Source organism: Furipterus horrens, unplaced genomic scaffold (assembly GCF_987537825.1).
Source record: "Furipterus horrens unplaced genomic scaffold, mFurHor1.1.pri manual_scaffold_2, whole genome shotgun sequence".
In the NCBI taxonomy this organism is placed as follows: domain Eukaryota; kingdom Metazoa; phylum Chordata; class Mammalia; order Chiroptera; family Furipteridae; genus Furipterus; species Furipterus horrens.
Window position 1 is genome coordinate 40,891,136 of NW_028327172.1, and position 12,972 is coordinate 40,904,107.

A 12,972-nucleotide genomic window follows, 5' to 3' on the forward strand; every position below is an offset into this window, starting at 1 on the left:
GGTGGGGGGAGAGAGAGAGAGAGGAGAGGAAGATCGAGAGGGAGAAGGAGAGAGAGCCGTACCTATCAGCTAGCTTCATTGGTCTGTTTCTCTTGCTGGCTTTCTGTTTTGTCTGCTCACTTCTCTTTTGTGCCTCTTTGTATATCTTCTGTTCCACCCTTGGTCTCTGGTTTTTCTGTCTCTATCTCTTTTATTTTGTGGACTCAATTGTACCAGTTTTGCCCACAGTCAGGCCAGGGTTAACAGGGAGGCAGATCCCATTTCATTTCCTGCCTCCACCCTCCAATTAAAATAGGTCCTTTTGCACCTCAGTTCCACTTCCTTCAGACTCCTAGTTCCTCGCCCTGTGGAGCCTTCACGGTAAGTGGCCTCCCAGGCTCTACGAGGCTCTGCTTCACTCTATTGTCCCATCTTGGTCTCTTGGGCTTGGCTCTTTGCTGCAATGTTTGTCTCTAGCCTCAGCTTGGTTAAGGCTCTAGGAGAGACCAATTCTTATCCCTGCCTGTTCTCCTGGACGCTGGGACAACACCCCGAGCAATGGGCATGGGATGCTTGTCGTGGGGAGAAAGGTGTACAGGAGAGAGGCTTCTCTCCTCCTCACCTAGCCTCTCACCCTTAGGGGATGCTCTTACTCATCTTTTATGGAGAATACAGGGACCACCAGACCTGATTACCCTCAGCTTCTGACCACCAACCCCACAGACCTACCTGCCTAATTCTACCAAACAACCTCTCTCACTTTCCTCAGGCCTGGATGTTCTCTCCATCCTTCTGCCAAAGACTTCGAATCCTATCCTAATCCACATTCTCCATCCTCTCCGCTGGCACTTTTCTCTCTTGCCAGCATTTCTAGGCTGACTCCTCTGCCTAGAGTCATCACCCTCTCTCATGTTAAAACAAACAAAATCTTGTCTTGGCTCCACATTACCTGAGAACCTGACTCCTTTTGCTGCCAAGCTTCTTGAAAGATTCGTCTGCACATGTTTTTCTTTTTGCACCTACACCATGTTAGCCCCACTTCTTTATCTCCTATCCTTTCATTGTTAATTTTTATTTTATCAGAGTGACACATACAGTTTAAAAAGGCAATTAGAATGAAAAAGATTATGCTCCCAATAAAGTAGTCCTCTGGTCCATCCCATCCCCCACTGCCCCCAGTCTTTCTTCTGGGGGCAACTACTTTAGATTTTAATTTGTTTCTTCTTGCATTTCTGCACTTCTAAATGCAATGTATACTACTACCTTTTGATTCATCAGTTTTAGGTATTATCTACTGACTTCCAGTGTAGTCTACCATTATCCTTTCAGTGTGGTTATATTATATATTTCAGTCAAATCAATATTCAGTGGTTATGTTATTATTTCTATGCAAATATTATTTACACCTGAGTGTTGTAACTTACTATTATGTAAACTCCTTACTTCTGTTTTTGTTTTTCCTTTGTTATTTTTTTCTACAGCTAGTAATTTCCTCGTTTTACTTTCACTTGTCTAGTTTTCTTGGTATGTATTGTTAGTTTTTTGGATACCTTCTAATAGCCTCTCAGTAGGATTTTTTGAAGGTCAGTGACACCAGTAAACCTGTCAATTCTTTTTTCTTTGGAGGGAATCTTACTGAGAACCCCATTCCGCTCTGTCAGGGCTTCCTGGGCCACCAGCTGTCCAGGCCCTCTGACCCGCTGCCTTCTAGGACTTTGTTTTGCTCCTTATTTGGGTTCCTATTTCATGAAGCTCCTGTCTTCCTCCTTTTACACCTTGGTGGATGTGAGCACATCCTCTGGTGGTTTCAACAACTTACAAAAAGGGTGTCGTGGCCAAAGATGTGGTGTGACAGCACCCAATTCCTTTGTTTCTCAAGTCAAACTGCCCCAGCCTGGTCTGGAGTCAAGTTGTAGAAGAGGGCTGAGGTTTCAGAGAGGGAGATGGAGGCACTGCTGGGCTCATTTTCTGTTGGTGACAGAAATGTTCATTCCTTTGGCTCCTCCCTTGTTTCTCAACTTGAATATGTGGAGGAATGAGGTCAAGTTCCTCTCTGGTGAGCAGTGTTCATCCAGTGACGCCAGATGGCACGTGTGGGTGCTTATGCTTCTTCATCTGGTCTAGCCCCATGCGTACCAGGGCCTGGTGGGTGTTAGAGGGTAAGTGTCTAGGTGTTCCTAGCCAGCCTTTTAATATCAGCCTCACCAAGCAGAAGTGAACTAGTGGGTTTGGGCTAGTGGCCCAGGCCTGGCTTGGGAATCTGTCTGGTCAGAAGAGGGATCTGTTTCGACCCAGTTCCCAGGACCTTGTTTATTGGGCTCCTGAAACACGGAGCTCATTATCCCTGACTCGCCTCCAGTTCCCTCAGTCCACACCCACTGGACAGCCTGGAAGGCACATCTAGGCTGGCTCCAGTGATGTCTTCTCTTTCTCTAATTGATTTTTTTTGTTGTTGAGAGAGAGAGAGAAACGTCAATTTGTTATTCCACTTATTTATGCATTTATTGATTGCATATTGATGTGCCCTGACCAGAGATCAAACCCACGATCTTAGCATGTTGTGTCACTGCTCTAACCAACTGAGCCATCCAGTCAGAGCTAGTGTTGTCTTCTCTTGTTTTTTTCCCAAATTAGCTCTGCTAACAGCAGAGATTTGTAGGGGAGCCTGGGGCTTACTGTAATTGTAAACTGCTCCTGCATCAAGTGGCCTGCGTTTCCTAATTGCCCTCTGTTTTGCAGCCAAAGTCCCTGTATCCTAACATATTCCTAAAATTTTCTCTCTTCTTTTGCTATGTAGTCAAAATGCTGGTATTTGTATCTCAACAACTTTCCTCACTCCCAAATACCTTTTGCTCACTCTCAGACATTTTACTACCGAGATCGAGTCCCTATTGGCATTAGATCACAGGTATAATTCTAACCTCTGAAAGCTTTCTTTCAATTGTTGAGTTTTATTTTTTCTGAAGACTGCCACCCTGCCAAAATTGTAGTTCTCTATGTTAAATACACCTCAAGACCCTACTCTTCTTTCTCTGCTGCTTCTGTCTCTGCATTTCTCTTCAGTTTCGGGTAGCATTTAGCCTAACTGCCTGGTTTCTGGGTCTGTCTGCTTTGTCTTTGTGTTTTCATCTCTTTCTGGATTTAGCCAGATCATAGATCAGTATTTATTTATTTTTTTTAAGTATATTTTATTGATTATATTGTTACAATAGTTCCAATTTTTTTCCCCTTTGCTCCCCTCCGCCCAGCACCCCCCTTCCCCGACAATCCCCTCCCCAAGTCCATGCCCATGGCTCACCCTTTCATATATTCTTCTTCTTTTTTTAAAAAATAATTAATTAATTAGTTAAATATTTTAACAATAAAAAATAACAATCCCTCCCTCTCACACTTAAGACCCTTTACAATCTTATAAAGGACAATGGACGAAGGTCTCGAGCTCCTCTAGCTGCTTCAAGCTGGGCATGGTCGTCGTCCTACCTACCCTTGGGTCAAGAAATCCCTAATAAGAGTGGGGGTGTGGAGGGGAGGGTGGCCTTCCCACAAGGGGAAGGATCGTGCAGACTCCAGGTTGGTTGGCTGTCTCTGGACAACGGCATGCTTGGTTTAACAGGCTGGCATCCTTGTTGTATTCTGGGGGCAACAGGGTTAAAGGACATCATTCAATCTGTAACCACTAGATGACAAAAGACAGGTATTAATTTTTCAATGTCCCACATTAGGGAAAAGAAGGGCTTCTTTAGAGGAAGGTATTCCAGGTACATCTCAGCTGTCCAAAACCCTTTTGCCCATTATACTTAGTTTGGACTGAGGGAAATATTTTAGGTTTCCCCCCTCTCAGGCCTCTGGGCTCTTTCTATCCAAGCCATTAGGATAGAAAAGAGAAACCAGTTTTAAAGTGAAGCCCACAGACCACCCCATTCTTCACCAACCCAGCCACTTAGTTCAGCCAAACCATTAAGTCTCCGGAGGCAGCAATGCAGACAGGATTAAGCGAGGCCTATACGTACAGACAATCACTCAGGTAATGAGATCGTAGGCTTATGCCCTTTGAAAACAGAAAACACATGTTAATTTATGTAACATAACCCACACACAAGTTTATAGATCTGTAGGACTGTCTTATCGGAAAGACATCCAGTTGCAAGGCATTTGACATTCTTCTTGCCTGTAAATTAAACATCTTTGATAATGCCACAGACATAGTTTAACTTTCAAATGAAAACAAATTTTAAATGAAAAGAAACTTTAAAGATGGTTAGCTGCACTACTTTATAGTCTACCACTGGGCATTGTGATCTTCCTTGAATCGTGATTTTTCTCCCTAAGATTACCCTCCTTGTCATTAAAGGGACTGCATTAAGTTCATTTTTAATTTATCCTGTTCATTTGCATAAACACAACAAGAGCAGCAAATGATCACTTATGATCTTTAGTTCTGCTTTGCTGGAACTTACGCAAGGAACACTTAGGGTGACCTTCAGTCTGCCCTTCAGGGCACAGAAGCTGAGCCACATACCTGGCATTCAGCCTTGCCTGTAAACACCTGTCTTTTCCAGGTCCTCCTGGTTTTCCATTGTGCCTTAAGGTCCCTTCCAGCCATCTTTCAGGAAAACAACCTTCGTTCCTTCCCTGGAAAGATTGCTATGGACCGCTCATCCATCCAAGGTACCAGGCCTTTTATCTCGTGGACTTTTATTACCTTTGAAAGTCATTCCCAGTTAGTTGCTCAGGGCTTTTTGGTAACAACCAAAGCCCAAGCATGTCTCCTTTAGGCATGACATTCCAGTCAAAGTCTTAGTCAAAAAATCGCTATTAACAACTGGTCTTATTAGTTTTATGCAAAGAAACTTAGGTCATTACTTACTTCTTTAGAATGCCAAATTCTGGAGGGATCAGATAGGGAGAAAGTATATACAGTGTGAAGGAAAATCCTTGTCCTTCTAATATTCACTGAACTTGCATTTCTATTCTTTATATTTTTATTTTTTCCCCCCACTAAAAATTTTTCTGTTTGTTTGTTTTTCCATTACAGTTGTCTCACTTTCCCCCCCCTCTTGCTTCTCTGCACCCTGTCCCTCCCTTCTCCCACATTCAGTCCCCACTCAGCTGTCCATGTCCATGGATCATTTATACATGTTCTTTGACTAGACCCTTCCCCTTCTTACCACTTCTCTCCCTCCCATGTCCCCCTTTGTTACTGTTAGTTTATTCCTCGTTTACATACCTCTGGTTCAATTTTGCTCATTTGTTTGTGTTGTTCATTAGTTTCCTTTAACAGGTGATAGCATAAGGTAATTTTCTTTTGTTGCCTGGCTTATTTCGCTAAGCATAATTCTCTCTAGTTCCAATCATGTTGTTGCAAATGGTAGAAGTTCCTTCTTTCTTTCAGTATTTATTCATTGTCATTTTCCCTCTTTGTACTCGTGTTCCTCTCTGTCTCTCTCTGTTTCTTCATCTTCTTAAAGCAGACCCTTTAGCATCTCTTGCAATACTGGTTTGGTGGAGATGTATTCTTTTAACCTTCTTTTGTCTTGGAAACTCCTTATTTCACCTTCCATTTTGAATGAGAGCCTTGCTGGGTAGAGTATTCTTGGTTGTAGGCCTTTGTTTTTCATTACTTGGAATATATTTTGCCATTCCCTTCTGGCTTGTAGTGTTTCTGCTGAGGAATCTGATGATAGCCTTATTGGAGCTCCCTTGTATGTTATTAGTTGTTTCTCTCTTGCTGCTTTTAGGATTCTCTCTTTGTCTTTGAATGTTGGCATTTTAATTATGATGTGTCTTGAAGTGGGCCTGTTGGGGTTCATCTTCATTGGGACCCTCTGTGCTTCCTGGACTTGCATGATTCTTTCTCTCTTCATGTTAGGGAAGTTTTCTGTCATTAGTTTTTCAAAGAGGTTTTCTATCCCTTGCTCTTCTTCTTCTCCTTCTGGAATTCCTATGATATGGATATTATTACGTTTCATGTTGTCCTGCAGCTGTCTTAGAGCCTCTTCAGTCTTGTTCAGCCTTTTTTCATTTTGTCGCACTGTCTGTGAGTTTTTGTCTACATTGTCCTCCAGCTCGCTGATCCGATTTTCTTCCTCTAGCCTGTTTTTAATTCCTTCTACTGTGTTCTTCAATTCAGAGATCGTATTCTTCATTTCCTCCTGGCTCTTATTGATAGCTTCCATGTCCTTTTTGATGCTGGTATAGTTCTCAGTAAGTTCCTTATAGTTCTTCTGGAGTTCACTGTAGTTTTTCTGGAGTTCTTTGTAGTTTCCGCTGAGCTCATTGAGCTTCTCCATAATACATGCTTTCAATTCCATATCTGATAGTTGGCTCCCCTCTCTTTCATTTAGCACTCTTTCTGGGGACTCTACCTTTCCTTTCGATGGGGGGTTGTTTCTCTGTCTCCCCATTTTTGTGACTCCTATTGTTTGTTGGTGCTTCTTAGAATGATCTGCACTTCCTGGATCTGCCCCTGGTGGCGTCAGATCCTGTACCAGTCTGGGCCTAGGCAGCCTGTTGGAGACTTCCAGGGATCTACTGCCTTTGTTTGTCTCCTTTAGTTGATAATCTATTCAATCTGTGATTAGCCGTCAGGCTTAAGGACTGCGGGTGTGGCAGCTTAATTCCTGTAGGCAGGGCCTTTGCTTCCCCTCAGGCTGATGCCACTTGGCTGGGAATGGTCTGCCTGCAGTGTGGGGATGAGTCAGCCCTGGGACCCAGCCAGCTGCTTCCCCAGCTCTCCCCTCAAAGCCACCACACCAAACTCTCCCCAAGCGTCTCCAGTCCTCTCTGCCTTTCCTCCGCTTGAGCCCAGGGTAAGTGGGGGCCAAAATATTTTTGTATGTGATCCGCTTAAGAGCTCTTTTTCTCCAGCTGTTTCTCTCCAGCTAGCAAGAAACCCTGTGGCTTTTCGCTTTTCTCAGCTGGATACTATTTTACTTTCCACTCTGTTGCTGTAGGCTGGGAAGTTCAGCTGGGGATTTAGACCCTGCCCTTCTCAGGGGGAACCCCCGGCTGCTGAGCTGTTTCTCAGTCCCTTCAGCTGCTACCCGTGTGAGCCCAGCCAGCCCTTCCGCGTCTCCGCACTCCCTACCGGTCACATTGTGATGTAGCGGCCTTTTCTGTCTCTCCGTGGTTATAAGACTTCTCTCCAGCTGGTGTTCGGTTGGTTATTCCAGATGATTTCTCCAAAATTGCGTTGTAAATCCAGACTAGTTCTGGGAGGAAGTTAGTGTAGCTTCCACTTACTCCTCCGCCATCTTGTTTCTCCTCCATAGATCAGTATTTAAATCTTGCCTCTATGCCTACTGGTCTAGCTCTGGAAAATTCTGAAAATCCATTTTCTTCATCTGAAGGCACCCCCAAGACAGTTTAATATATGTTAATCACCCAGGACAAAGTGAGCCCTCAAAGTTGCCATTTATTTATTTAAAAGATCTTATTTATTTTTAGAGAGGAAAAGGGAGGAAGAAAGGGAGGGGAAGAAACATCAATGTGAGAGAGAAACATTGATAGGTTGCCTCTCGCACCCACCCCCAACCAGGGACCTGGACTGTGTCTGACCAGGAATTGAATTGGTGACCTTTTGGTTTGCAGCATGACTCCCAGCCCACTGAGCCACACCATCCAGGGCTGCTGCCATTTCTTTTATCATGGTTCGAACTTGTTTCCTTATCTGAATGAGAAGACTTCCACCTTTAAAATCCTAAGTGTTACTACTGAGTCCATGAAGCTGATGTGTGAGGCCAGTGGGCTGATGAGTGTAGATTTTCTTTTCCTCTCTTGCCTGAAGTCCCAGAAAAATGTAATTGTTTTCTTAACCCACACTGTTTAAGGAGGCATATAGGGCCTGCTAAACAATGTATGTGAGAGGAAGGGAGGAGAAAGATAGAGACAGAGATTAACACACTGACACACCTTCTAGTTGCCACAGAGACAATAACGAAGAGGCAGTCGGGGAATTTTCCCTGCCTTTCTTGGAACTTGGCATGTATGTCTCTCTCCCTGACTTGTGCTCAGTAGCTTGCTGAGCACCCAGAAAGCAGGGCAGACTTAGGCGCCTTCAGACCACTCTTCTCTCAGCAGGTGTATCTCTCCTCTCTTCTCACCCCACCTCCTTCTCCAGGTCACAGATCTGAACTTGACACTTCACACTGAATACCATGGCCCCAGCCAGCAACCCACGGGAGGCTTTGCTTTGGGCCTTGAGTGACCTTGATGAACATGACTTCAAGATACTGAAGTTCTACTTAGGGGATAGAACCCTGCTTGAGGGCCAACGGCTGTCCCGAGGGGAGCTGGAGGGCCTGAGTCAGGTGGACCTGGCGTCTCGGCTGATTTTGATGTACGGAGCACAGGAGGCTGTGAAAGTGGTGCTCAAGGTTCTGAAGGTCATGAACCTGTTAGAACTTGTAGACCAGCTCAGCCACGTTTGTCTAAATGGTGAGTAAAGCAGGGGACAAGGGAAGGTCAGGGTGGCACTGGTACTCCCCCTTCCCCATGACATTTTCAAAAACTACCCAGAGCCTGAGGTCCTAGTGGTCCTAGCTGTCTCCAGCTGAAGACTCCGACAACTCTAGGGGTGAAGGGCCTGAGCCGAGGGCAGGGATTTATTTATAGAAAGATTAGGGAATCTTATGGCCACTATGCCCTACCTCCTAACTCTAGTTGCAGTTCCAGAGAAGGGGAGACTATGGAGAAGGTGCTCTCCTGGCAGGCAGCTCAGGCTGACTCTTAGAGAGGACAGCCTGCTCCTGGGCCCAGCTCTTTCAGGGAACTGGGGGACTGAAGGTGCCCCAGAGAGTGGGGTGGGCATACAGCCCCATCCTATCCCTTCTTGTGGGGTGCTGAAGAGGAGAGAGTGTCTGTTGATGCCATTGCTCCCTCTCAACAGGCTCCTTTCATGCCTGAGGGCTCCTCTGACAGAAAAGGGAGGTTCCACAGACTCAGAGTCATGGCTCCTGCTCAGGAGCTGGTTTGTCTGCAGCACCTGACCTGACCTTTGCCTAGAATAGGTTCCTATGGCTTCACTATCCTGCAGCTTCCCTTCCCTTTGTTCTCTCTGTTCTACCATTTCAGATAGGGACATTTGACATGCACACTCATTCACACACATGGAAACTTTTGCACATACACATATCCTTACAAACATACTTGCTGATGCACACTGACATGCCTTCCCTACACAAAAATACACAAGCTTCCATAAGCACACGCCCATGAGCATGTGCGGAGACAAGCATTCACTCCTTTCCCACAGACAGTCAAACACTAAACATACCTTGCACACTTACAGATGTGCATATGCACACATGTACATATGTACAGTGGTCCCTCCCCATGAAGATGGAAGTATTGGGTTGCCAAAAAGTTCACTTGGTTTTTTCCATTACATGGCTCTAATAGTGCTTAGTTGTCTTTAACTTCATGCGAGGCAATTTTGTTAGATTGTATTGTGACAGCTGTCAGTCATATCAGCATGCATTTTTAAAAAACTTATCAAAATTGGTGAATTTTCATGTAGTCATTTTAATATTGAAGGTGGAAGAAAATAAGCAACATTTTCAGCATATTATGCTTTATTATTTCAAAAAAGGTAAAAATGCAACTGAAACACACACACAAAAAAGATTTGTGCAGTGCATGGAGAAGTTGCTGTGACTGATCGAAAGTGTCAAAAGTGGTTTGCGAAGTTTCATGCTGGAGGTTTCTTGCTGGACAATGCTCCACGGTCAGGTAGACCAGTTGAAGTTGATAGGGATCAAACTGAGACATTAATTGAGAACAATCAACATTCACCATACTGGAGATAGCTGACATACTCATAATATCCTAATCAATATTGTCATTGGTGAACATGGAAAACGTGTTTTTTATTTTATGGAAAAACCACATGAACTCTTTGGCCAACCCAATATAACCTTCATGGAGATACAAGTTAGACAGCATAGAAGATGAGCCTAAAGAGCCATTTTGTCTTTCTTTATTCCCGTCTCACCACCTAATACCCCATGTGTCTGGCTCAGATTACAGAGAAACATACCGAGAGTATGTGCGCTCCCTACAGGACTGGCAAGAAGAGGAAGTCAGCCACAGCTACAACCAGCTGCTCCTGGTGGCCAAGCCCAGCTCAGGGAGCCCCACTGAGGTGCAGGGGCTGGACTCTGTCACGGTGGAGGCTCTCTTTGATTCAGAAGAAGAGCCCGGCCAAGACCCACCCGTAGTGGTGTTACAAGGCTCAGCTGGAACTGGAAAGACAACACTGGCAAGAAAAATGGTGCTGGACTGGGCCACTGGCACCCTGTACCCAGGCCGGTTTGATTATGTCTTTTATGTGAGCTGCAGAGAAGTGGGCCTGCTGCCAGAGGGCACACTGGACCAGCTCCTCTTCTGGTGTTGTGGGGACAATAAAGCACCTGCCACAGAGATTTGGAGGCAGCCAGAGCGGCTACTGTTCATCCTGGATGGCTACGATGAGCTGCAGAGGCCCTTTGCAGTGAGGCTGAGGAGGCCGGGGCCCAGCCCCACAGAGGACATGCTGCACCGTCTAATCAGGAGAGAGGTACTTCCCACATCCTCCCTCCTCATCACCACTCGGTCTCTGGCTTTGCGGAACCTGGAGTCCTTGCTGAAACGACCGCGCCATGTCCACATCCTTGGCTTCTCTGAGGCTGAGAGGAAGAGTTATTTCAACTCCTATTTCACAGACGAGGAGCAAGCCAAAAAGGCCATTGATTTTGTACATGGAAATGATGTTCTCCGCCAAGCATGTCAGGTTCCAGGCATTTGCTGGGTGGTCTGCTCCTGGCTGAAGGAGCAGATGGAGAGAGGCGGAGAGCTCCCAGAGACTCCTAGTAATGGCACTGACATCTTCATGGCCTACGTCTCCACCTTCCTGCCACCCAGGGACAATGAGGGCTGCTCTGAGCTTACCCGAGACGGGGTCCTGAGGGGTCTGTGCTTCTTGGCAACTGAGGGGATACAGCATCAGAGGTTCCTGTTTGAAGAAGCTGACCTCAGGAAGCACAATTTAGATGGGCCCCGTCTTGCTGCTTTCCTGAAGAGCCACAATTACCAAGAGGGACTGGATATCAAGAAGTTCTACAGCTTCCGCCACATCAGCTTCCAGGAATTTTTTCATGCCATGTCCTACCTGGTGAAAGAAGACCAGAGCCAGCTGGGGCAAGAGGCACTCAGAGAAGTGACTAGGCTGCTGGATGACAAGGAGCAGGCAGGGAATGAGGAGCTGACCCTCAGTATGCAGTTCTTACTGGACATATCAAAAAAAGAGAGCTCCACGAACTTGGAGCTAACATTCTCCTTCAAAATTCCCCCCTCGATAAAGCAGGATCTGAAGAACTTCAAAGAACAAATGAACTCTATAAAGCACAACAGGACCTGGGATTTGGAATTCAATCTGTATGCATCGACAAAGAATCTGGTAAACTGTGTTCAGATTGGTGATGTAGGAGTTAAGATGGAACATTCAAACAAAAAGCAATCCCAGAGCAGGAAAACAGTTTTTCTCAAAACCAGCTTGAGTAATACAAAGAAAGAGGAGCTAAAATGTCCAGTTGTGGACAAAGGTGATGTAGCTGGGACACAGAAGAAGGCTTCTAATGAAAAAGGCAGAGACAGGGAAGGGGAACTAGAGACAAGGAAGGCAGAAGAGGAAGCACAGAAATGGAGACACTAGAGCTGAAAGAGGTGTTGGGGTGGAGAGACAAGAGGACGAGGAAGGCAGAGGTAGAAAGGAAGGGAGAGATGTGTGACCTGACCCTGGAACATGCCAAGCCTTGAACAATCCCTGTGTTCTGGAAGATGATTTCCCTGACTGGCTCCACCCGAGTTTCATGGCCAAGGTCACATGGCCATCCTTCCTAGATCATTTTTCCATACCCTTAGGGCTGAGTAAGAAAGGATCAACACCTCCAGAAATGCATGCAATGGGAAAGTGGCTTCCCAAAGGATAGCATTTTGAGCAGAAAAAAACAGCATGTCACACAGATACAGTGTGTCTGATGGAATGGGGTTTTCTGAGGGCGCTGGATGAAAGTGTAAGGGACAAAGAAGCCAGTAATTCTCAAACCAGTAGGAGATAATTAACAGATGAATCATGGAAAAGGGGTCAGGAAATGACATTCCACAGCTCCTCCCACATATCTCTGGGATCAAAAAGAGGAAGATTGTCATCACCAAACACACAGAAATGGGAAGATGTAGCTAGATAACTGTGCAAATAAGTTGGAGATAGACCTATAACTATATTACCCTTACTTAATCACACCCTTAGGTAAGTAGTTAATCGCATTAGATTGTGAACCTGGATTAATCAGTAATGGAGAAACAGGGGAGAAGAAGAGGGAAGGGGAAGATAATTGCGTTAGGGAGGGGGAGCTAATCGTTAGTATTAAACCAGTTTGCTTTTGTCTACTTCTCATATGCGTGCCTTTGGCTGGCTGTGCCCAGCTCTGCAGACCCATGAATAAACAAACGCCTTGCTTTGCTGCTGAAGTCCTGTGTCCCAGTGTTTTATTGTGAGCATTTCTCACAAAAGAGAGAGACAATGAGCCTCCTGTGTATAGAAGTCTGGAAGGATGGGCCCAACCAGGCTACAGGGCCTGATGGTCAGAGGGGTAGTGATTCCAGAAGCAGAGAGAGTCTGGCTCACTGGTTCCTTACTCAGCCTGCCTCCCACTGAGGAGTGGGAGGCATGAACCATGGGAAAGAGAAATCTGTAGCCAAAAGGAAGGAACTCCATCCTCAGTGAATGGCTATGGGAACTCCTGAGAGGGTAGGGTTTGAAAGTGGTAGGTGGAGGAGGGTATCAGGCAAAATACAAGAAACCAGTTAAATTTGAATTTCAGACAAACTATTTTTTGCATGGGATATACTTCTACCAAAACTACTTATTGTTTATCTGAAAATTTAAATTTAACTGGGAGTCCTGTGTTTTTATTTGCTCCATCTGGCCATCCTAAGTGGAGGAGGCTGTTGGTG

The 12,972-nt window shown here is 45.4% G+C and overlaps 1 protein-coding gene across 1 annotated transcript; it reads left to right on the plus strand.

Annotated features, from left to right (window-relative positions):
* The first annotated feature begins 311 nt into the window (after positions 1-311).
* Positions 312-12,478, plus strand: NLRP10 (NLR family pyrin domain containing 10). Its single transcript, XM_090267661.1, has 3 exons — positions 312-360; positions 8,099-8,415; positions 9,999-12,478. The coding sequence occupies exons 2-3, from the start codon at positions 8,136-8,138 to the stop codon at positions 11,666-11,668; spliced, it is 1,950 nt and encodes a 649-aa protein (XP_090123787.1). The 5' UTR covers positions 312-360; positions 8,099-8,135; the 3' UTR covers positions 11,669-12,478.
* Positions 12,479-12,972: the final 494 nt, after the last annotated feature.

Bases quoted from the DNA above. Each gene is read 5' to 3' on its own strand.
- NLRP10 (XM_090267661.1), top strand. From the start codon at position 8,136: ATGGCCCCAGCCAGCAACCCACGGGAGGCTTTGCTTTGGGCCTTGAGT. The intron at 8,416-9,998 runs GTGAGTAAAGCA...TGTCTGGCTCAG, and splicing joins CAGCCACGTTTGTCTAAATG to ATTACAGAGAAACATACCGA.